This window comes from Dama dama, chromosome 33 (genome assembly GCF_033118175.1).
Source record: "Dama dama isolate Ldn47 chromosome 33, ASM3311817v1, whole genome shotgun sequence".
NCBI classification, from domain to species: domain Eukaryota; kingdom Metazoa; phylum Chordata; class Mammalia; order Artiodactyla; family Cervidae; genus Dama; species Dama dama.
Genome location: NC_083713.1, coordinates 25,668,134 through 25,694,822, shown reverse-complemented (window position 1 = coordinate 25,694,822; position 26,689 = coordinate 25,668,134). Strand labels below are relative to the sequence as shown.

The 26,689-nt window shown below is 34.7% G+C and overlaps 1 protein-coding gene across 2 annotated transcripts in view; it reads right to left on the bottom strand.

The window, feature by feature from the left end:
* The window catches only part of OLA1 (Obg like ATPase 1), a 156,203-nt gene that overhangs the window by 115,755 nt on the left and 13,759 nt on the right, over positions 1 to 26,689 (bottom strand). For both annotated transcript variants that reach the window (XM_061135793.1, XM_061135794.1), the window contains exons 3-4: positions 23,194 to 23,337; positions 17,923 to 18,050 (exon numbers count right to left, since the gene is read on the bottom strand). In XM_061135793.1, the coding sequence (XP_060991776.1) occupies positions 17,923 to 18,050; positions 23,194 to 23,337 (272 nt within the window). The remainder of the gene's footprint in view (positions 1 to 17,922; positions 18,051 to 23,193; positions 23,338 to 26,689) is intronic.

Here is a 26,689-nt window from a genome sequence, read left to right as displayed (position 1 = left end):
TTCTCTAGGGCTTAAACAAAACCAAACACCTACTTTTTTACTTCATGTGTCACAGGGACCTGTCCATTTTAATATAAACTGTAAAGTATTCCACGGAATTAATGCACTATTATCTAATTTCACTTAATCTATATTTTATCCATTTTTATGACTTTCCTACAGTACCTAACAAAGAATCAGATGAACAGGCTGATTTTTTAAAAATATTCTTAACATACAGACAATAGAAAACATAACGAAAAAGAAGACCACATTTACAATACCAAACTCAACAAAAAAAGATAAAATACCTAGAAATTAATTTTACAAGAAATGTGCAAAACCAACACAAGGAGGAACTTTCCAAACACTTCAAAAGTAGACCTGAACAAGCAAAAGAACACATCATGTTTCTGAATGAAAAGATTAAAAATTCTTTTTAAACTAACTTATAAATTTGTTATAATAATAATGCCAGTAAGATTTCTCTTTCTGTGATGAAGAAAGTTGATTATTAAATTTATACAGGAAAAAAAAATAGCGAGACTAGCCAGGAACACTATGAAAATGAGGGGAATAGCCCTACCGGGTACTACAATATATACTGTCTTAATGATTTTAAAAGTGTCACATTAGCAAATGAATAAACTAACATGCTGGTGAAACACTGTAAGATTTGAAACAGACCCAAGAATTTATAGGAGGGACTTCCCTGGTGGCCCAGAGGCTAAGACTCCTGCTCCCAATGCAAGGGGGCCTGGGTTCCATCCCTGGTCAGGGAACTAGATCCCATATGCTGCAACTGAAGATTCCACACGCCACAACTAACACCCAGCACAGCCGAATAAATAAATAAAAGGATTTCTAGGAATCTAGCATACGACAGAGGTGGCATCTCAAGTTAGCAAAGGATAGACTTTAATAAATATTATTTAACAATCAAAGAGCTATTATCAAAATATACATATATATATACACAGTAGAATGAATGTGTTACAGTGTACATAAAGTGTAAAACTCTAAATAGATTAGAGATTTACAAGTAAAAAATGAAACCATAAACATACTTAAAGAAAATACAGATGAATTATTTTATAACCCTGAGTTGGGGAAGGCCTCTTTGATAGTAATTTAGAATTTTATATAGCAAAACAGACCATAAATAAAGACAAAGACAAATGACCAATTAAAAAATATTTGCAACGCATAGATCTAATATTCCCCACATATAAAGAATTCTGTTATTACAGGGGAAAAAAAATAAAACACCCAATAGAAAAACAGGCAAGCAACATAAATAGGCAATCTGAAGAAAAACACAAATAGCTATTAAACATTTGAAGAGTTGCTCAACTTCATTTATAATTGAAAAAGCAAATTAAAACTAACCCACAGGTTCAATCCCTGGGTCAGGAAGATCCCCTGGAGAAGAGAATGGCAACACACTCCATCTTCTTGCCTGCAGAATCCCATGGACAGAGGAGCCCGAAGGGTTACACAGTCCCTAAGGTTGCAAAGAGTCGGACACGACTGAGTTGCTGGAAGTGGTACAAAAACTGCACACTCCTAGGAAGGAAATCTGCATTATCTGCCATAATTACCAATGCATTTTCCCTCTAACTCAACAACTCCATTTCTGTGAATCTCTCATAAACTTTCACATATATGAAATAACACATGTACTAGACTATTCACTGAGGCATTATAACATAATCAGAGTAAAAAAGTGGAAATAAACCAAGCATCCAGCACTACCAAACTTGTTGAATAAATGATCATGTTAGTCACACAAGGAAATAATGTGTCTGTGAAGAAAAATGAAAACAATCTCTGTGCAATGACATGGAGAGCTGTCCAGGACATTTTAAATGTCAAAAGCAAAGTGTATCACAGTTTATATGGTTGCTATTCTGTTTAGGAAATGGAAAGAAAAAATACTTAACTGTGTTAGCTTGTATTTGTATAAAAAAACTATAGAAGAATAAGCAAGAAAATAGTAGAGCGGGGGCAGGGGTGCATGGTAGATAGAGACAAGGGAAAACTTTTCAGTGTATATCTTTAGAAATCATTTTACTTTTGAGCCACAGAAGTTAGTCAGGATCTTTCTTACTGTAAGGTAGTAGTAACAACTCTCCAGCTCTCTACAACCCAGGGCAGAAACTGAAAGTTCTGATAACTTTTTTTATACCCTCTTTTGGAATAAAAATATTTCCTGATGACTATTCTCTGCTTCCAAGATTTAAAAATCCCAGTGTCTAAAATAACATGTGCCCAATTCTTATTCAAACCCCCTGTTCTAAATACATTCATTTTTCTCTTGTTAAAAGACTAACTACTTTAGATTGCAACCTTTAGTAAAATTAAATACGATCATAAGAATTTGTCTTCTGTGGCTTGTTGATTATAAGAATAAAACAAACATATGTATACCACAATTCTCTGTATGTCATTATCATCATTTGGTATTCTACAATGTGTCTGGTTAGAAGCTTTTACTTCATGTGAAGCACATGAATGTGCACATACACTTTCCCTCCTTCGCCCACCCTTTCTCTCCCTCTCCCCCACCCTCAGCTCTCTCTGGTGGCAATTTTAAAACTATAGGAACACTCCAGCTCAGAAGGGATCCAAACACAGGCTTCTGTTTCAGTTAAATATCCTATCTGAATCCTGCTGTGCTTCAGGTTCCATCTGGATTTCTGTCCTGTTGTAACATCAGTATTTGCAAGAAAATTTCCTGCAGGAAGCATTTGTGGGTCTGCAATGTAAAATCCTATTATAAATAACCACTTTAAGGTAGGTAAAAGTTTGTATGTTCATTACCATCCCTTAATTGTTACTATGCTAGAAAGAAAAATCATTGCTAATTTTTTATTCAGATATCACAGGCATAAACTTTCCAGTTGCATTCATGGGAAAAAAAGTCTGTTAATATACTGTCTTCATATAGTAACTAATCCAAAATAGAAAACTATCCTCACACCCACTGAAGTCTCAGGGACAGATGCACTGATTAGACACTTCAACGGCATAGCGTATGATGTCTGAAAGGGCTTTCTGAGGCAGATGTTCCATCGCATGACTCATTTCATCATTTACTTATATACTAATGTCCACTCTATTATATCAGTTACATCAAAGTAACCATGCAGTGAAAAAGAAACTCCAAATTTTATTCCTGCAAATATAAAGCTCCCTTTTACTTTCAGGTTGTTTCTGAAAAGAACAAAAAAATTCTTACTTGTGAGTAGTTTTCTGCTTCTGAATCACTGAACCCATGCAGAGTTTCTACATACAAACTATTGTCAAGGGTAGGAACTCAATTATTGCAGAGATATACCACGGGCTACCTTGGAAAATGTACTTATACTACACTTTGACTTTATAATATAAATGAATAGTGGCATTCCTAAAGCTTTTTACAAAATACAAAATAAATTTGCTTTAAGTGAGTAATTTTATTCCATTAGTTCTGAAATCTGCTCACTGAAAAAATTATCTGAAGAAAATACTTGTCATTTTAAATAATGTCAATATATTAGAGCTGTTAACTTATTTTAAAAAATTATAACCAGGACTATTTAACGAGACAACAAAGGGAAAACATTCAGATTACTTAGAATCCACTGGTAAAGTTATCTAAGCCTCCAGACTGCTGTGTAGAGTTAATGTTACTGTAAGTATAAAAGAAGTTACCTAACTATCTAAATATTTATTCTAGTATCAATCTTAAGTCTTAATCAAACAGCTATACTTTGTTCTTTTTTTAACAGAAGAAAATGAATAAAAATGACTGCAATACAGTTTCAACTGGGAGTTTAAAAATTAGAATACTGTTAAAGTGATCATGAATATATCATAAGTATTACACTTCATTTGAAAATCAAACCGTAAAAAAAAAAAAAGAAAAAGAAAATCAAACCGTATGAGGATTATCCACACAAGAAAGGTTTTCAACATTTTATCTCTTTATGTAATATTTATTGAAGGCAAATTTTTAAATTGAGAAACACCTTTAATAATATAACCACCTTCTTATCTGCTACCAAAATAAGGGGGAAATTTTTATGAATCTGTCATGTTAAATAGTAGTCAATAGCTGCATACAATCAGTAAACAAATTTAGTTCAAGGCAAGAATTAAATCACCATTTAGTGGTTGCAATTTAGATTATTCTAGCGTGTAATACTTTAATTGTATAAAACAAAGCTGATGTCACAAATACAAAAGAACTTCTTGCAAAGCAAGTACCACAAGTAATTTCTATGCTGCCACTGATGGCTGACAAGTGATGAGCACTTTGTTCAAATGTATACACTAGGCACATAAGACAACAGGTGGTTTATAAAAAGAAAATACTGAAGTGAAGCTCTGAAATTGTTCATAATCAACATTTTTATGTTTTGCCAGAATATCTGCTTTAATCTTTGAACAGTCAAAAGATTTCTTCTACAGGGAAATGCAGTATACCCAACATAAAAAAGGATAAGCTGAACCAGACAAACTAGGATTAATACTGGGCTAAAAGGCTTCCCAGGTGGTGCAGTGGTATAAGAATCCACCTGCCAATGCAGGAGACACAGATTCAATCCCTGGGTCCAGAAAATCCCCTGGAGAAGGAAATGGCAACCCACTCCAGTATTTTTGCCTGGAAAATTCCAATGGCCAGAGGAGCCTGATGGGCTGCAGTCCATGGGGTTGCAAAGAGTCAGACACTACTGAGCATGCACGCAAAAAGTATTTATATGAAACAACATATTAATATATTGACAATGTGTTGATACATTACCAATGTACTTCATAGTTTAGTAATTTAGGTTAAAATATTTTCAAAAATTTTAATCTATTCTTATTAACTGATATCTGAGTATTGTTATTCAGTGCTAGAGAAAAGTCTCCCCATAAAAACAAGAAACAAACACCAAGCTCTTTAGGCTAAGAGGTGTTTTCTCATTGATGGAAAAAAGTGTAACAGATGGCAGTGTCCCAAATGACTAGCACTCCTCACTACCATCACCACCCAACTCAAGATCTAAAAGCTTTTACAGGAGCACTAGAAGCAATGTTATTTTTGATAGGGCTCTTTAAAAGAGAATAATGCAAAGCAGAATGAAATAAAATTTCAAGTTTAAGATATAGGTATTCACGACCCCAATCTTCCCACTGCAATAAACTAATCACAAAAAATTTGATTTGGAATGGATTATGATTAAAAGATTTTTCCCATTTCTAAATATTCCTATACACAAAAGATCCTTATTTGTGGTAAATGATTTTCACTGTTTTAGTTTAAAGAGCAGTGACTAGGGATGGAGAAGGGTAGACGTAAGTCACTAAAAAATGAGGAAAAAAATAAACAGGCAAGTGTGATTACAACTTCCCTCACTGTCACATTAATACAACCAATAAATACTTAAATATCTCTAAAACTCACATTACAACTGTTTAATTCTGGGATATACATTTAACATCCAATTTATTTACACACACTAGCCAAATATTCATTTGTAGTCAAAGCGCCTAACACAGGCAATGTCTATTATTCAAAGTCTTTTCAAATGACAATGTAGCTGAAAGCTCTGCACATTAGAAATAAAAAATTTTATGCAATGCTTGCAGAACGAAAATGGTAAAGTCGAGTGATAAATTATTTTCATTTACCTGGAATAGTGGAACTTGAAGAAATCCACCTTGTATTAACGAGAAGAAAATAGGCAGATTCTTAAAGACTAACAAAGACTTTGGGGCATTTTCAAAGAATTTAGAACAGTGGTTCTCAAAGTGTGGTCCACAGACCCCTGAGGAGTCTGCAAGTTCAAACCATTATGCCATAATAATAACAAGATGCTATTTGTCGTCCTCACTGAGCTGACACTTGTAGTCATACTGCAAAATCAATAGTGAGAAAACCACCAGGAACTTAGCATGAATCAAGGTAGTGATCTCAAACTGTACTAGTCATCACTGTATTCTTCACATACACAACAACTAAGTTTCAGTTAAGAATGTCCTTAATAAAAGTAAAAATTATTAATTTTACTAAATCCCAACCTGGGGTATACATCTTTTTAATATGCTGGATGAAGACATAGAAGTACACATAAAGCACTTCTGCTACATACCAAAATACAATGGTTATCAAGGAAAAGCACTTGAATTGCAAGCTGAACTAGTCACTTTTTCTGTGGAACATCATTTCTACTTGAAAGAACAACTGACATTCAAACCATGGTTATATCTGGCAGTCATTTTATTATAAATGATAAAATTTAGGCTCTCAATTGAAAATTAATTTTGGAAAACTTGTAACTGCTACCATGACCTTGACAGCTTCCCAATATGTAAAGACTTATCTTATGAGATGTGTGGTGATATTAACAGATGTGATTTTGTGCTACAGTATAATGAAATATGTTATAATTTAAAAGATCTGCAGAATACTCACTGAGAATTGGTATTTTCCAAATGACTAAAGGTATGCATGGGTAGAAGAGTCATTCAAAATACAAAATAGACCAATGGACTTTAATGTAAGAGAAAAAAAGAGTCCACTGCTATAGTTGCAGACTTTATATTTCAATTAACTTTTAAGAAACTATTTATCAACTATTTTTGATGCAGTATCAAAGAATAACATTCACAATTATCTAAAATGATTACTAAAATACTCTTCCTTTTTCCAGTCACACATCTGTATAGAGCCAGATTTTCTTCATATATCTTCATATATCTCACCCAAACATTTTGCAATAAACATTGCAAAAAACTAAATGTACAAGCAAATATAATCCAGCAATCCCCTATAATGTCAGATATTAGCAATTTGCAAAATATAAAACATTCCCACTCTTATTAAATATTTTTGTTTTAGAAAATAAAATTATTTTTCAAATAATGTTAACATATAGTGGGTTTATCACTGTTATTTTAAAGAGCATTAAGAAAGAAAGACATTTTTTAGTCTTAGTTTCAATTTCTAATATGGTAAATATGGACTGATATTAACTATATAAATACAAGCTTTTGGTATATTTAATAATTTTAAGACTACAAAAGAGTCTTAAGGCCAAAAAATCTGAGAAATGCTGCCTTAGAGGTTATTAACTCAAACTTAATTTTAAGATATTTGTCCACCTTTCCATATAGACGAGTGGCTGGAAAAATTGCATTTTTTTAAAAATAAATTTCTCTAGGGGATATAAAGAACGATAGCTGAGTGAGAAGCAATAGCAGTTAGAAAAAAGGAACAAGTGCTCTTTTAGACACTTTGCTATTTTCAGACCTGGGGCAGGAAATAAAAGAGATAAGTCAGGAACATCCTCCAATCATCCCAGATAGCATAAAACCATCAAAGACTACTAGTGATCGAAAAATTTTTCATTAATCACCTTTAGAGGATGCTACTGAATCAACTCATTATTGTGCCAACTTTATCCTAGGAAAATGCCAACATATCCCATTTTTTGTGTGTATCACCCAAATGACCAAGGGAGAGGGTGGAGACGTCAGTCAAGTGTTTCAATGGGATCCTAATTTAGTGAAAATAAGATCCTATAACCTTTAAATATATTTTTAAATTCCAGATAAAATACTGATACATTGATGCTAATTAACTGTAAGCATCCACTTTCTAAAGTAAGCTGTATTTTGCTTACCACACATAAATTACCTTGAAAGAAACCCACACAAAACATCTACCTATGAATCAAGAAAAATTACAACTTCTCTGACTAAATGTGATCTTTCTTTCTCTCTGAACTCTATCCCCAGAAGAGCTTGTGAACATCAAAGTAATTACTATGAGTACTTTAGGCTCAAAAACAGAATGTGAAGATTTTCTTGAAGTAACTAGGTTCTAAGGTAAAGGAAACTAAAGAATTAAAACGTGGGACCAAGAATGTTACAGTCAATTAACTAAAAATGTACACAACATATGAGAGATAATGGTTAAAGGGAAGGGTTTTAGATCAAAGAGCCCCAATTCAACTTCCAGTTCTGCCATTTACTAACCTGAGTGAGCTGCTTACCCTCTTTAATTGTTGCCTTAGTATGTAAAATGGGAACAGTAGTGCATACTTCAAGTAAACCTTGTGAAAACTTAAATGAGGCAACAGAGGTAATAATAAAGTTTTAAACTACTGCCTATAACATATTGTGTGCTAAGTCGCTTCAGCTGTGTACAACTCTTTGCGACCCCATGGACGGTAGCTCGCCAGGCTCCTCTGTCTATGGAATTCTCCAGGCAAGAATACTGGAGTGGGTTACCAGGTCCACATCCACATATTAATCCTCAGTAAATAAAGTTTCTGGTACCAGTATCTGTCATTCTTCATATCATATAAAGGAAAAGAAATGAGATGACAAGAAATGTTGGGAAGAACAATTTCTTTCACCAACTATCAAGGGATATCATTATCAGTCTAGTAAAGACTAGCTACCACTCTGCCTTAGCTGGTATGGGGCAGTTATCAAAAATGAAAGGAAAATACAACATATAAACATCAGGGTTAAGTATTCCATGTAAAATAATATTAACTTTCTCTCCTTTATTAGATTTCCTAACATAGTATTACCTAATAAGTCATTTAGTGAAAAAACAGAGATGTTTATAACATAATCCTTGTATGCAAATACTCAGTATAAATCTTCTATTTGCAAGTAAAGTAATTAAGTTTCCTAATGCCTCTCAAATGAAATGAAGCAAACTTTAGAATTCTCAACCACGAATTACAATGTCAGCAAAGAAAGGCTGACAACAAGAAATGAAAGAGGTTATAACAAAGAAGGATTAAAATTCAAATTCAAATTATAGTCTGGTCTTAATTTACATCAAATTTAACTCAGAGATTAACCACAAAGCCCTGCCAAGAACGGCAAACCAGGTAAACACCATCCCCCTAGTAAATTCCAGTGCATTCAGACTCCTCCACTCTCTCTCTTCCAACAACTGTTCTTCAGGAACAGTTCTCTTGGGGCTCTGCCAGCTGTTTCCTTATCAAAGTCACTTAGCCTTTCCCCTTTACTCTCAATAGAGTAAATACTTAACATGTAATCTTATTTCACTGATTTATGTATACTTTAAGTTGTTCCCAATATACACTGTACAACTGGTATTTATAGCTGGTTAAATGCAGTAAGATAATTTCTACAAAAAAGCAAATTCAAGAAACCCTATTGAAAATCAACATGGCAATGGCTAGCAAGTAATGAAATGTAAAAGAATGTACCCTTGATTCATTAATTTCTCTCCAATAAATATTTCTTAAGCAAATAATGGTTTCCCCAGTGGCTCAGTGGTAAAGAATCCACTTGCAATGCAGGAGATGAAGGCTTGATCCCTGGATCAAAAAAAATCCCCTGGAGGAAATGACAACCTATTCCAGTATTCTTGTCTGGGAAATCCCATGGATCCTGGAGGTTTACAGCCCATGGGGTCCATAAAAGGGTCAGACATGACTGAGCAACTAAACAACAAAAAAAGCAAATAATACAATAAAGGCAAAAAGATATGTGAATAAAGTCACTCACAGAAGAGTCATCTATCACAGCAGAATAACTAAAAACATACTCTAGTATCTAGGAAATGATAAATTGTAGATCACTGGCAATGAAATATTATCCCTTCATTAAAAATTATTATTAATATTAAAACTACCCTAAAATAAGAAAAATGTTTTATAATTTTAAGCAATAAAATAGCTTCAGAAAGTAAACACAGTAAACATAGGGTAGCAATTAAAGGATGAGTTTTGCTAAAAAATCTTGACTCTGCCAACTCAGTAGCTGTGTGGTTTTTGGAAGTTATTTAAATTCCCTGAGATCCAGTTTCCTCATTTCTAAAATAGGCTAATAAGATCTCATTCACAGGAGTATCATATGAGAGCACCAAAAAGTGCCTACTCCTAACTCAGTAAATTCCTTTCCCTATTACTCATTCATCTGATTCCTTCCTATTACTACAACCATGAGTTTATAAATAGCAGATCATATTTAAAATGGTGGTATATAATAACACTGTGGTTCTGTATTTAAAATCGTAACCTACAGTAAATTTCCTTTATGGGACTGACTTTATTTTCCTCGGTTCTTTAAAGTAAAATATCAATCCTTGATCTGACTAAAACCCCAAATATAACACTTTCAATTGTTTTTAAAAATCATATTCAAAATAATTTTAATTAGAGTTTTTTCTCAAACTTTTTATACACAATACACAAATCAGAATTCAGCCTGAATATACAAAGATGGAAAAAAAGCAAGTTAGGAAATGAGTGGGGAACATGTAATTCCCTGCATTTTCATTTCACTCTAAGGATTTAACAAAATTTGAATAATAAATTTAGTTGAGGAATGAGGGAGAACACTATTCCCAGGAAGCTATAAATTAATGTATAAACACTGTTTCAGCCCTATCGACCTGACAATTGGCATACAAGAGAAGATCTTCACAACTGACTTATAGAGCAGGTGCATACAGTTGTCCCTTTCAACTCAGGGGAGAGCAAAGAGGAACAAAACCACCTTCCCCTGACCCAACTCTTTACCTGTATGACGGGTAAAATATCTAGAGGTCTGGTGAAACAATGGGGTCTTCTTTAGTTCCCAACAGCAAAAACTCAATCAGTCAAATCCAAGCCAGCCAGGCAACGCTCCTTCCTCCCTCCTACCCTGGGAGCAAGGACAGCAAAGACAAGGGGGAAGATGGACCAGGAAGGAGACATCACAGACCTGGATGAGACCATTCCAGGTTCTTGAGCAGTCTGGGGGTTCCAGAGGGACACCATGACCTCACCAGTGGAGAGGAGAGGAATCTTTCGGCTCTAAAGGACTAGCTCTGGTACACAGCCTGTAGCCCTTAAAAGAAGCCCCGCCTTTCCCCCAACTGCCTAGGCGGGCAACCCGAGCTCAGTATTTTGAGTCACTGATGCAGGAAAAGGATACTGGGCCTACAATGGGTGGTTTACGGGTGTCAATGTAAAATTTGCAAAGGGACAAGTTATAGTAAAACTGAAGACTTACATTGTAATAAAACACAAGTGTTATGATTTCATTCATGTAAGTCAAGTGTAACAATGAATACACTGGTTTTCGAAACCAAATCAGTCTCAAACTTCCATTTTTAACTTAACATATTGACAGTGTTCTGACAACTAAGAAAAACGTAGTTCAAACATTAATGTTTAAAAGATCAAGAGACTCTCCAGGACCTTAGAAGTTGCCCTTCCATCCCTGAGTAATTTCAACTCTTAGTGAGAGAAGAGCTTTTTAAAGAATCCATATAGTTGCTATTTTGAGCACAGAGGACAGGAAAGGAGATCTCTAAAATGTGTCAGAAAAGACAATCAAGAAAAAAAATGAGAATGCCTCAAGCACCTAAGTAGATATAAGACCACCATGAATATAAGGATACATTTAAGCAATTAAACTGTAAACAGCTAGCAGATTAAATAACTTCATACAATATTACAGTGTAAACTAGAAAGGAACTGTTTCCAACTGCTGCAATATTTTCCACAGTAAACAGAAGTTCATTATTAGAATGCATTGTATATGTAGACGAGAACCACTGCATAATTACTTAACCCATTGAATTTGTACCGAGGAAACAAAGAAAACATATGTTTTTTGGTCAGATTGTTTACTGCAATCCAATACTAGATTAATTTAATAAATACTGCTGAAAAAGAAAATTACAGGACCCAAAGAAAAAAACTCCATTATTTTAGGATACAATCAAAGACAGCTTTATATTGGCAATTTGTGTCTAGGCAAAAATGTGTGACTCATTTTAAACTCTTAAATGACGTGCTTATGAGGAAGGGGGGAGGTGGTCTCTTGAAAAACAGCAATTTATGTTCATGGTAATTAAAGGTGATTTACAAAACCTATAAACACCTAACTTAACCTAAAGGGGGGGGGGTGGCAATTAAATGAAAGCTTTTTTACCTTCTCATTTAGCAGTTCAATAAAGTTGTAGTGCCTTGAGGGCTACCATTCTATATAAACTAGAAAGGCAACTTAAAACCTCTTTCTTCCATCAGCGCTACTTTTTAGCAAACACAGGCAACAAAACTAAAGGAACTCTCTGGAATCTTACTGTTAAAACTGAACAATTTAGACATATGAAATTTAAACAGACACAGAGGAATAGTAATACAAAACAGAATGAAGTCGCATCTGTCATTAATAACAAAAGAGAAAGGATCAGGGCTTTTATTTTTCCTGGCCCAAAATTCTAACCATCTGCACAGAAATCATCTACATAGATTAACCTTAATTCTATCTCATACGAACTTGTCTACCCAGTTTAAGAAAGGTAAGCCCAAAAGAGAAGTAAAATCAGTCAAGGGCTTAAAATCATACTGGGGAGTGGGAGCAAGGGGGCAGCAGACATTATTTTTAAGGGGCAACAGACATTTTTTTTAAGAATTATAAAACTTCATAGATCTTTCAAAATAAAAAGAAATGACATAAAAATCAAGCTACAATTAGCAGTTATCCAGAAAACTGAAATGCTCTACTTACTAGATTTTCTTTTTTAAGGAAAATAAACATTGGAAAAGAAATTCAAATAGAAACTAAACTCTTCCACGTAATCAGGAGAGGAAAATAAGCACATATCCTTTCAGATTTTAAAGAAAAGGCAGTTACTTCTGAAGACTGGAAACAAGGGACAAACATGAAATTTTATTGTGAACACCTTCATTATTTCCTATTTTGTTTATAATAACCATGTATCATTCAGAATTTTTAAACATTATGAATATTTTTTAAAGTATCAACATCTGTTATAGCCATTTATAATGAAAAGGTAGAGTGAAATCTGATAAAACCAAAACTGCCCACTCATTAGATATGATGGGGAGAGGGGATAAACAAGTAATCAACTTATAATTCTATGTGGACTACTGGATAACACTACCTAAATTATACATAATTCAACCTATTATAAGGGAACACTTTTTGATATCACATAGATGGCTATTGATTATATCACAAAACAACAATGGGCTGGCATGACTAGCAAGCCTTTCCCTTCACTTTGACAAATCAACAAAGGAATTTTCTTCATATGACTCTGCACTGGGGATATTGAAACAACTGGTGTAAATACAATAAAAACGTTAAGAATCTATTTAGAAGACTATGCTTCCTTTCCTATTATCATTCTTCCTCTTGGGGGGAAACAAAAGCCAGATGAAATGACATACTGAATTCTTAACGACCTTAACTCAATCTTTTCCTCTCTCAAAGCCCAGCTCAGGTTAGGTGGCCAGTTCTTGGCTGTGCCTGTCAAGGGCACAAATAAGGTTCCCGCAGTGGAAGGAGGAAACTGGATAATATCCCCTTACCAAGAATACATAAAATGAGGAAGAGATAACTGTACAAAAAGGAATTAGTTATTAGAACAAAGAGGTATAAAGGCAGTCTGCCTTACATATACACATTCACTACACACCACTAAGGTACCTTAGAAATTCAAGTATCATTTAATGGCAGAACAGAACATACAAATATAATGCTGTGGGAGTTCTCAAGGAAGCAACTTCGTTAACAGAATCCACTTTAACAGAATCCACTAATTTCATTATCTGAGAATAAAATCCTTAACTAAATCATCCTGGCAGAACTGTCCTGATTAGCCCAGTTTAAAAACCAAACATTTTTACAGAGATAGCAGTAGATCACTGACAACTCCTGAATCACAACATTCTAAGCAAAGTCGTTTTCTCACTGATTTAATACAGAACTCCTTAGAGTTTTACTTGAATCATTTGTGCATACCTTACATTGGACTTCCCTGGTGGCTCAGACGGTAAAGCATCTGCCTGCAATGCAGGAGACCAGGGTTCAATCCCTGGGTCGGGAAGATCTCCTGGAGAAGGATATGGCAACCCACTCCAGTATTCTTGCCTAGAAAATTCCATGGACAGAGGAGCCTGGTAGGCTGCAGTCCATGGGGTCGCAAAGAGTTGGACACGACAGTGACTTCACTCACTCACTCACTACATTGGTAATTAAATAAGAAAATTTCTCATGTTTTAAAAATCAGAATAATACATGTTCACTTTTTAAAAACTAGCCAAGGGTCTAACATAAGAAAGGAAATTCACCCACCTCTCTCTCCATCCCAAGTCTATTCTCCAAAGAATCTATTAACAATTTGATGTCTCTCTTCAAATTTCTTTCTATGAATATAAGCTAACTAATATTGTAGCCATTAGCCACATATGGCTATAAAGTACTTGAAATGCAGCTAGTCCAAATGGAGATGTGCTTTAAGTAAGAATTACATACCAGATTTCAAAAACATGGCACCAAAAAACAGATCAATAATTTTTCATATTGACTAACACTGAAATAATATTTTTGATAGATTAAACATTATTAAAGTTAATTTTATCTTTTACTTTTTTAATGTGACTATCAGAAAACTTTTAACTACACATGTAGCTCACATTATATTTCTATTGGTCAGCACTGGTACAAAGGCTAACAGTGCAGGTTTTGGACTCAGACTTGCCTTACTGAGTACCACTCCCAACTATACCACCTACCAGCTATTAACCTTGGATGCATGTTTTAACCTCTCTGTACCTACATCTGATTTACTCTGGGAATTGAATGAAATTCCTCACATAAAGCACTTAGCACATAGCCTGGCACATAGTAAGTACTTAATAATTATTTGATGGCAACAAAAGAATAAAACTATAACCTAATCCTCTGAAAAACAGCATATACCGAGCACCTAACTTCTCTTTTTCTTTCCCCACCCTGACCGCATGCACAAATATATGGATCTTTAACATGTTTACTACATAGATCCTAAACATTCAGATCTAAAAATTAATAAAAGCAGTATAGTGGTATGGTAAAAAAAAAAAGAATTTAAAGAAGAGAGATGGGGAAATTCCCTAGCAGTCCAGTGGTTAGGACTCTGGCACATTCACTGCCCGGGGCCCAGGTTCAATCTCTGGTTGGAAAACTAATATCCCACCAGCTGCATGGTGTGGCCAGAAAAAGAAAGAAGAAAAATGGGCTCGAGGCCAAATTTACATTTACTATGTACTTGAGCAAAACTACTTAGCCTTTTTCTCTCAATACCCTCACCTATACAGCTGGGATAACACCAATCCTGCAGAATTGTTAAGATTAAATAGAATGCCTTAGAAAAAAATCTACCATAGTACCTAATACTTGGAGAAGGAAATGGCAACCCACTTCAGTACTCTTGCCTGGAAATCCCATGGACAGAGGATCTTTATAGGCTACAGTCCATGGGGTTGCAGAGTCAGACACGACTGAGTGACCTCACTTTCACTTTCACCTAATACTAGGTGCTTAGTAATCATTTCCATTCTTCTGGAAATCAAAATAAAATGCCAACAATTCAGACACAAGCTAATATTGTTAGTACTGAATTGCTTGCCAGGCCATAACTGCCAGAGTCTGTTCATACCCTAAAGAGGTATTTAAAAACATGCTAACTCTACAGTCATCCCAGGTTCCTACATTTTGTCCCTTTAACAAGCAACTGGGCAACAGAACTCTGGAAAGAACAGGGTACCATACACCCCATCCTCCCATCATTACCACCAACTATACACACATGCAAACACACAACAATTTAGGTGAAAATAACCAACTGTATTTGAAATTTTGTTTTCTATAACTATAAATGAGTACATACTTCACAATTAACAATTCTATTAATCTGAACCTCCTATATGTTTCTAAATTGGGAACAAAACTGTCTCATACCTCACAAAGCAGAACTCTTGTTTCCAGGCTACAAAGTCGTATCTCTAAGTGGCTGCTGAGAAACTAACAAGTTTCAACTATAAACAGTTTGACAGTAGGTGCAATGATACAACCAAAAGTGATGTCCTTCAGATAACACACAAGCACTTTAGCTTTCTGTTGAAAAATCACTTCAAAACTTCTAATGCCAGCTTTAAAAAGCTAAGGATTCCATGAAATCAATAGTCTTGTCATGTTTAAAGCTTTAAATATCTAACAATAGGAAGTCATATTGCTTCTAAAAATTGGTAAAAGCAAATTATATTGGCTCACTGAACTCTAGAGAAAAAAATTATTTTTCTAAATAAAACACCTATGAGAAGTTACCATATATATAAATTTTAAAAGAATTTGCTTCCCATAATTTGGTTACTATTTCCCTATTCTGTACTGTATCACTTTTCTTTCTTAACAACATGATCAAGTAAGGAAAATTAAAAGCAAAAAAAAAGGAAAATTATGAATTCATAAAGAAATTTTGTTCTATAGTTAATACATGCAACTCACCATATAGTATACCCATAGCTCGTCAGAGTTGTTTATTCAAAATTATAGATGTCATTTATGGCAAAAATATGGAGAAATTCCCACTTCTTACAAGTTTTTCAGTTTTTTTAAATTGTATTTATTTATTTTTGGCTGCAATGTGTCTTCGCTGCTGCATAGGTTTTCTCTAGTTGCAGCGAGCAGAGGCTACACTTTAGCTGCGGCACACAGGCTTCTCATAGCAGTGGTTGCTCTTGTTGCAGAGTGCTGGAGGTGGGCCTCAGCAGCTGCAGCACCTGGGCTGAACAGTTGTGGTTCCCAAGCTCCAGAGCACAAGCCCAATAGCTGTGGCACAGGGGCTTCGCTGCTTCAGGGCATGTGGGATCTTCCTGGATCAGAGATCGAACTCGTATCTCTTGCATTGGCAGGAGGATTCTTTACCACTGAGCCACCAGGGAAGCCCAGTTTTTCATTTTTTTTTTTAACCCATGAAAACCATTAAAAAAAAATGTTCATGGTTCATAAAAAATCTGTTTCTCTTCTCTGTACACAATTAGAGAATGACATCTGGCATTTACAAGACCATTTACTCAATGTCTGTTTCCTCCACTGGATTGTAAGCACCATGAGGGAGGGTCATTTCTGTTTCCACTCGCCATGATAACCCTTAGCACAATAGAAAGAGGTGCTCCACAAATAATGTGTCAAATAAGACAGAGTGGTCTAAAGATTTAAAGCCCCTCCATACTCACAAACACACAATCTTATTCTTCGCCTACATCACAATCTTGTCCATAAAGTGTCTTTATATCTTCATCCAAGTAAAGCTACCTAGACCAGTGCTTCTCAAACTATCTGTTATGAGCTTTTGTGAAATAAAATAAAAATGAATTAATAAGCAAAACTTTCTAAATGCTCATTCTCAGTTGCTTATAGTTAGTTACCTGTCTAGGACCAGTAACAGAGAAAAGCACTAAATCAGACCCCACCTCTAATTTATATTTCCTTCGTTTGCATTAATTTGTTCATTATAATAATATTACTATAAAGTACAGTGTTGAACTGAGCCTTAACCTAAAACTTTCTATTTTTTTCAGAGGATTACTATGCTCGTGGGTCACTTCTGTAGAACGCAAACCAACACACAATTCCACGTATTTTCTCTTTGCTTTATATCCCTCTCTTCATTAACCACTAGCTGATCTATAGTTTCTCCTTAATCCTTTCATCTCTAATATATAACCCGGATGCTTTTCTCTCCTCTGGAATAACGGAATCCCTTCCTTTATCAATTCTGTCTTCTCAACATATGGAAAGCAAAAATGAAGGAAAATTCCACAAGTTAAGAAAATTTCAAAATGCCTTTTATAATCAACAAAATTACTTCTGCATAGAAACACTTCTCAATGGATCTAATCCAAAATGGGATAAAATTCAATTAGAAACTGACAACAACACAGCCTATAATGTGGAATAAGCCTTTTCATGTGGAGAAGATACCTAATCACATTAAGTCATAATTAACAGACAAACCACAATTCACCTTGTGAAACTAAGCAAATCTTATTTTATTAGTTATTTTATTTGCACAATAATGGAAAGAAAATATGAATCATAATAGAATCAATCAACTAAATAAACAACTGTACTTACGTGTTAAATGAAAGATTCCATCACAGGCACTAATATGGGATAAAAAGGCATTTCCCAGGCCTTGCCCATTGTGAGCTCCTTTCACAAGGCCAGCAATATCCACTACATTTAGAAAAGCAGGAATTTTGCTGAAAAACAAAAGATGACTTTAGTATAAGATAGTACTAAGAACCTGTTTATTAGCCAAACGGCTTTTCCAAACACATTACATAAATTAATTTTTTCCTTTCTAGAACAATGTTTATTAGACTCTCAAATGAATAAAAAAATGCAAGCAAGAAATAATCTTTTTAAAAATTAGGACTTTCTTAACTAGGAAAATGAAGGGAAACATTTTAAAACAGAATAGATGTTTTTATTATGTCTCTAAAACCAAAAACTCACGTCACTAATTTTACTACACTGCTCCACTGGCACATGCACACACACACAAAGGCAGAGGGGAGGTATTTCAGGGCACACTGATACGAGGCAAGGTAACCATCACAAAACGAGCTAGCAGACGACTGATACTGCGTGCCAGGACCCGACTGAGTGACCCAGACTAGTGACATGTGTTATCACTTCAAAGTTCAAAACAAATCTATATGGTGGATGTTATTTATTAAACCCACTTTACAGATGAGGAAATTGAGCCTTTGAGGAGTTAAGAAATCTACTGCACACAGCATCATTCAGCTTAATAGTAATGAAACTGGAATACAGGATATCTAGGTTTGCATCTTTTAAAATATAAATGACTTTATTAATCCCTCATTTTTCTTTTATTTATTAATTTATTTTAATTGAAGGATAACTGCTTTACAGATTTTTGTTGTTTTCTGCCAAATATCAATGAAACAGCCATAGGTATACAGATGTCCCCTCCCTCTTGCATTTAATCACTATATGGGTTTTACAGCCCCAAAGTGCATGTAATGATGTGAACCAATTAACAGAATAGTAATAACCTAGTTGTTAACAACTGCAACAGAATGAGACAAATTCAAGTAACAGTTAACACAAACTAGAAAACAAGTTAACAAAATCAGTCAGCCATGTAAAAAAGGAGATTAAAGCATGAGTAAATAAAGCTACTTTCAACATCATATGACAAAAGTGTATGGCACACATATGTATCCTTTGTCAATTTTCAGAATATTCACTTTTCAGAATGTCAATTTTACTACACGATAAAACACAACATAAACTTCCACAAAATACTTCTCTAATATCCACATGGAAAATGAGTATTTTAAAAATAACTGTTTCATAAAAATTTTTTTATACAAATAGAAATTAGTTGATAGCTCTTACCAGCAAATCCACAGAACACATACATGAGCTATGGTTCAGTTTTTGGTGGAGACTGTGGATGCCGCACCAGTGGTGTCCTCTGCCCTTCCCTTGGGGACTATACTGACCATCACTTGGCTAGCCATCCCTCCTCAGTGTAGCCCAGAGCTTTGGAGAAGCTGGCTCTATACCTAATTCTAGAAAGTGCATGTACTTGGACCTATATAAGCAGTTTAATCTCATCCCCTAGGCACAATCAATGACTCCAGGACCTCTGCTTTGCCCCAGTTGCCTAAAGACTTAAGGAGAGGTTTGCCAGAGAAGGTAAGAGCGTTCTTAAATAGAAGCTCATCAGTGCTCTGAGAGAGCTTCTAGAAGCAAACCCCTCTTTCTTCACTCTGAACATGGACGACAAAGTACACAATTCCAAGATGGGGAGGAATCCTATGAATAAAAGGGAAGGTAATCTTATGACCCAGCTGATGAAGAAAGTAAAATGGAGAGGGGAACAAACCCAGGTCCTTGTTAACACAACTGAGGTGCTGAAACCAACACTAAAATACCATGCTACCTGTTACTATCTCAATAAATCAATTTTCCAATCAGTATGTTAAGTGCAACCAAATTCATCTACATAATTTCTTATACCTAAAGCTATCACCCATATGATAAATATAAACTACAGTAGCATAGATATGAGTGGAAAGGCCCTGAATTTGAAGTAGGAAGCTTTCAGCTCTAGTCCTGGTTGACATTACTATCTGTGTGACCTTGGATAAATCATTTCACCTTCTTAGACTTCCACTTCCTTTTACGAGGAAACAAGACAGGTCAATCTATAGTTCTGAGAGTCAGTTTTCTAATGGAAATGAGTTTAATTCTGATTCTTGATTTAAGGCCATGATAAAGGTTTAAACCATTAATACCATATATCAAAAAACAAAAACTTGAGCCCTTATTCAAGGATTTTTTATACATGTACCAATGATTTTTAAGACCACTTTATGTTTTTAGATCATATGAAACTTAGATCACTGTCAGTGTCCTGATTATAATGGTTTACTCTGGCAATGCAGGAGAGTGTCTATATTTAGCAAATAAAAATTGAAGAATTAAAGTGTAGTGTGGCATCATGTCTGCAACTTATTTTCAAGAGTTCAGAGAAATTTGAGTGAAACCATACAAGCATTCTACATATAATTTTGTAGCTTATATATAAAATTGAAATCATTTAAAAATAAAATGTTTTAAAAAGGATATAGAAGTCAGCTTGAGGAGTCAACTTGAGGGATATAATTTGAGCTACATCCAATGATTGTAACAGACTGTAACAAAGTGAGGAACAGTGACAGGAATAAATATATGAATGAATAAATGAAAACAAGAAAGCTCTTCTTACAGCAGAATGCCATCTAATAAATGAAAAAAAATGATGAAATACAAGATCATCATGTGACAATCATCACAGTAACAATTAATTCGTCAAAAATCAACAGATGCTAAAACTAGAGGATGAAAGTAAGAAGGAAATGAATTTGGTATATACTTTATAGTTAGAACTCAGGAATTTCTGACAGATTGGATGTAGGGGTAAGGAAAGAAAAGAATCCAGAATAAATCTTGGGCTTTAACTTAAGCAACTAGAGAAATAATAGTGCTATTTACTGAATTATAAATGTCTTGAAGAAGCACAAAACTGATACAGGCAGGGTGAAACCAAGAAGTTCATTTTGGACATGTCAAGTGAGAGGCACCTGTTTAATCATGTAAGTGTCAGTGTCAAAGAGGCAGTTAGATATATGTCTGGAGTTTAACAGAGTTCAGGACTGGAGATGAAATCTTGGGATTTATCACCACGTTCAAAATAGTGAAAAACTAAATGCAAACAAAATCTCAATAGTAGGGAAATAGCAAATAAACTATACGCACATTCATATAGCATAGTATTAAGCATAAGTATTATATTAAAAATCATTTAAGTCTGTATTTTTACTCTAGAAAAATGTTAATAATACCCCAAGTAAAAAAATAACAAAAGTATGGAAGTTTCTACCTCCGAAGTACTTATATTTATTATATTAAGACAGAAGTATAGGTGATTTTTACTTCTCTCTTTATACATTTCCATACTGTGAATTTCCTACAATAAAACTGTAGCATCTTTTTTTTCTAATTAAAAATATACTATTTAGGTTGGTGCAAAAGTAATTGGAATTTTGCATTGCTGAATTTTGCCATTTGATATTGGAATACATTCTTAAATAAATGTGGTTATGCTATACATCATTTTAATGTGCAATTCTTGCTTTATGACTTTTGCTAATGAATTGTTACTTGCTATTTATTTTATATGTATTTTAGACTATAGAAATGATGTGAGACAAAAAACAAATTCAAGCGTTTTTCTTACTCGAGTTCAAAATGGGCCATAAAGCATCAGACATAACTCACATCAACAATGCATTTGGACCAGAAACTGCTACTGAATGTACAGTGCAGTGGTGGTATAAGAAGTTTTGCAAAGGAGACGAGAGCCTTGAAGATGAGGAGCACAGCGGCCGGCCATTGGAAGGTGACAACGGCCAACTGAGGGCAATCATCGAAGTTGATCTTCTTACAACTACACAAGAAGGTGCTGAAGAACTCAACATCAACCATTCTACAGTCATTCAGCATTTGGAACAAATTAGAAAGGTGAAAAAGTTTGATAAGTGGGTGCTTCAAGAACTGTCCGAAAATCAAAAACATCATCGTTCTGACGTGTCATCTTCTCTCCTTCTACACAACAATGAACATTTCTCCATCATACTGTGACATGCAACGAAAAGTGGATTTTATACAGCAACCGGCAATGACCAGCTTAGTAGCTGGACCAAGAAGCAGCTCCAAAGCGCTTCCTAAAGCCAAACGTGAACCAAGGAAAGGGTCATGGTCACTCTTTGGTGGTCTGCTGCCAGTATGATCCACTACACCTTTCTGAATCTCGGGAAAACCATTACACCTGAGAGGTATGCTCAGCAAATGAATGAGATGCACAGAAAACTGCAATGCCTATAGCGGGCATTGGTCAATTGGCCAATTCTTCATGACAATGCCCGACCGAACATTGCACATCCAATGCTTCAAAAGTTGAATGAATTTTTCTACAAGGTTGGCCTTATCTGCCATATTCACCTGACCTTTTGCCAACCAACAACCACTTCTTCAAAGCCATCTCAGAAACTTTTTGCAGGGAAAATGCTTCCACAACCAGCAGGACACAGAAAACATTTTCCACAAGCTCGTTGAATCCCAAAGCACAGATTTTTATGCTACAGGAATAAACAAACTTATTTCTCATTGGCAAAAATGTCTTGATTGTAATGATTCCTATTTTGATTAATAAAGATATGTCTGAACCTAATTATAATTATTTCAAATTCAGGGTCTGAAACCACAATTACGGTTGCACCAGCCTAATAACATGTTTGTTATAAAAACTTTAAACAACATAGAGAAACACAAGAAATAAAAATTGAAATTCCATTCCTTAGAGAGAAACATCGATTAGTTTGTGATCTTCAGTTAATATATTTTCCTATGAATACACACATACATGTAAACTTTTACATAAGTGGAATCACGTAATACAGACTAATTACTCCCTTTACTTCACACTCCCCAGAAAATAATAACTGCAATGTTAACAATGGATATATCCTTCCTTACCCTTCTCCAGGCTCTACATTACTTTAATAATCACCCCAAATAAGGGCAACCCACTCCAGTGTTCTTGCCCGGAGAATCCCATGGACAGAGGAGCTTGGCAGGCTACATACAGTTCATGGGGCTGCAAAGAGTCAGACACCACTGAGTGACAAAGCACTCACAAAATAACAATTCTGAATTAATTTTGAAAAAAAATTAAAACACATGATTTTAAATACATCACTAACATACATGTACTTAATCTATACAGGGCTACCACATGAACAATGGCATAAAGATTTTTCTTACCTTGCTGGTTTGTGGTACTGGCAAAGAAAGTCAAATCTTTCATCAGGCACAGGTACTCTGCTCTCATTTGGATCAATAGTGCAGAATGGGAAGTTTTCTGCTGAAGCTTGACTATTGGTTAGTACATTGAAGAAGGTAGATTTCCTAAAAGGAATAAAAACAATTTCAATTTTTAGGCTAACACAGAAAAATTTATCCTACTCTAATTTTAATGCTCAAATAAAATCCATGAGGGTTATAAAAACAATCTGCAGAAAGAGGGGGATGCATTTTCACTAACAGAAATGAATTAAATTTACAACAGTGTAGCTCATGATTTACAATTAGATTATGCTCCTATCTCAGTCTATTTGGAATGTGAAAAGCATTTCCCCAAAAAATCTTTGTTATAAATAACTAGTTTCACAGCATACTACAAAGCCTATATATTTCATTCCTAAAGTTGCTGGAACACCAGTATCATTTCACCTGTATCTAGTATAATCTCCTCTGGCATAAATGTAGAGAGGTATGTATTTAGTTAGGTCAATTACTTCCAAAGCATTCTGAACTGGGAAACAGATGCTAACTGCCTAGTGGGAAATAAAAGTTTGGAGCTTAGGCTCCCTTCTAATTGTTAATGCATAAGGATTACTGGTAGTCTAGAACTGTGATCTGTGGATTATGAAAGTAAAAATGCAAATTTTTTCCAAAGTACAACTTTAATCAAGAAAAAAGCTATTAATAATAAATAACACACACTTAGAGAATGCCAACTTGTTTACTATTCTCTCTTTTCCAAACACTTCTTTAAGGTAAAAATGTCTATTAGATGAGATCTAACCCTATACTCATCGGCAGTTTATACTTGTTACAGTTAGTTCATATGATTGAACTTTTAAACCAGAGAATCACTTTTTTTTAACCTCTGAGACCCTTGTAAAAGAGTAATGAACAAAAGGCAACAGGGAGACTCACCAAAATACTACTGATGAGAAGCACAATTTGGCAATGATATATTAACTTGTACCTGCCCATCGGTCTTTAAAATACAGCTCTTATATCCCATTCAAACTAAATATTTTGGATTAAAGTACAGAAGTTTCCCAAAACAGCCATTTAAATCATTACTGGTTACTAAGAGCATCATTGGTGAAATCTGAGTGCCTATAATAACAGACTCAGCTGAGAATTTAAAGGCATGCACTACCAGGCCTCTTTCCAGATCCAGTATAGGTTACTAGAACAATCTACAAGCTCATATTTATCAAAAAAGTAACTAAAGGGAATTCCCTGGAGGCCCTGTAGTTAGAACTCTGCACTTTCACTACTGAGGGTATGGATTTGATCCCTGGGCAGGGAACTAAGATCCTGCAAGCTATGTGGTGCAGCCAAAAAATAAAAAATAAACAAAAGGTAACTGAAATATTGTATACCTGCAATAAAAATATAACAAAATAAGGGTACAATAAAAATATTTTAAGCAAAACTTAAATATATTAATTAATCCACTTTTAAGACATTTGTGCCTTTCTTGGGAGACAAAAAAAAATGCAGCTGTATTTCTGGATACTGTAGATAAAAAACCTGCTTGTTGCTATTACCAAAGGCTCAGTAATTGCAGTATAAAAAGGCCATAGGGAGTTCATGGAGTTATTTTCTAATTTATTGGTATTATTAACTATTGCATTCTGACTGCCTACCTGGACAAAAGTATGTTTCATAATAAAGAAATAAACTTAAAATTAAGACATTATATAGCAAAAACGTAGAAAAGAAAGTCCCAGCATCTCTTAGGCCAAAAGAATTCTTACATGCATCAACTAAACTTGGAAGACAACTCCATTTTCACAGATCACCTCCTCTTGGCCAGGATTTTAAATTTCACAAAGCCCAAGTCATCTATATTTTCCAATAGCTTTGTAAGTACAAAAAAGGAAAAAGAAATTTTTTAAGGATTATTAGTACAGGCTTTGGTGACAAGCTAAGACATTTTGATCAATTCAAATCTACTAAAGAAAAGCCTTGCAAAAGCATAGAATTTTAAAGTTTTGACTTAAATTGGAGTGGTAAAGCCTATAAGACTTTTTGGTGAAATGATTTTACACACACACACACACACACACACACACACATACACATTCAGATCCCTTAAGGTTATTATTGAAACTTGAAGGTATAGGAAAGATTCAAAACTGTAGGGATTTCTCTCTAATGCAAGAGGTTTACATAAACATTACTTCTGCAATGAAATGAAATATTATTTCTTTTTTCATAAGAAAGAGTAACTAGACTTAATGCATGCTTCCTCCAGTTAAAATCAATTTTATTTATGAAGCTATATATTTTACTGTAATAGGTAAATCTGACTGAATATGTTTAATCTAAAATCTTATGCAAGATTATATTATGTATAGGGAAGTCAGGACACCAATATAAACTCCACCATTATTCTGAATTAACTATTTATAAAACACACATCCAAAAACATGGAAAAACGTAGAATGTTCTTTTTGAAATGTTTTTAATTTAGATATAACTAAACTGTTAAAAAGTATCTACCTACTAGATACAGAAATAAAAATGACAGAAATAAATACCAATGTGTGTATACATGGTTAGTAAAATATCACCAATAATAAATCATGCTGCTGTTACACAGGCCCTCAATATGACACAAGGAGACAAGCACTTCACCTCCATAGTGTTCTTCCCAAACGTGCATAGCATGATTCCTGATGACAAAATATAAAACTATAGTAATCCAAATAGTGTGGAACTGGCATAAAGACAGACATATACACTAGTGGAATAGAATAGAGAACCCAGATATACAGCCTTCCATATACAGTCAAATAACCTTTAAACAAGGGTATCAAGACCATAGAATGGGGAAAAGACAGTCTCTTCAATAAATGATGCTGAGAAAACTAGATAGCCATATGCAAAGGAATGAAGACCCTTACCTTACACTATATACTATATACCTTACACTATACACTATATACAAACTCAAAATGGATTACAGACCTAAAGCCTAAAACTGAAACTTACAGAAGGAAATGTACAGAAAAAGCTTTGTGGCCTTGCATTTGGCAATTATTTCTGAGATACGACACCAAAAGGACAGGCAACAAAAGTACAATTAGGAAAAAAGAAATGAGACTACATCGAAGCAAAGGACCTCAACAGACATTTCTCCAAAAGAAGATAAACAAATGGCCAAGAAACATGTGAAAAGATTCTCAACATCACCTATCATCAGGAAAATGCAAATCAAAACCACAATGAGGCATCACCTCACACCCACCCAACCGAATGGTCACTATCCAAAAAAACCAGAAAGTAAGACTTCCCCGGCAGTCCACTGGTTAGGAATCCACCTGTCAATGCAGGGGATACAAGCTTGACCTCTGGTAGAAGGCTCCACATGCCGTGAGGCAACGAAGGCCACGTGCCACAGCCACTGATGCCCAGCACCCCAGAGCCCATTCTGTACCACAAGAGAAGCCCACGC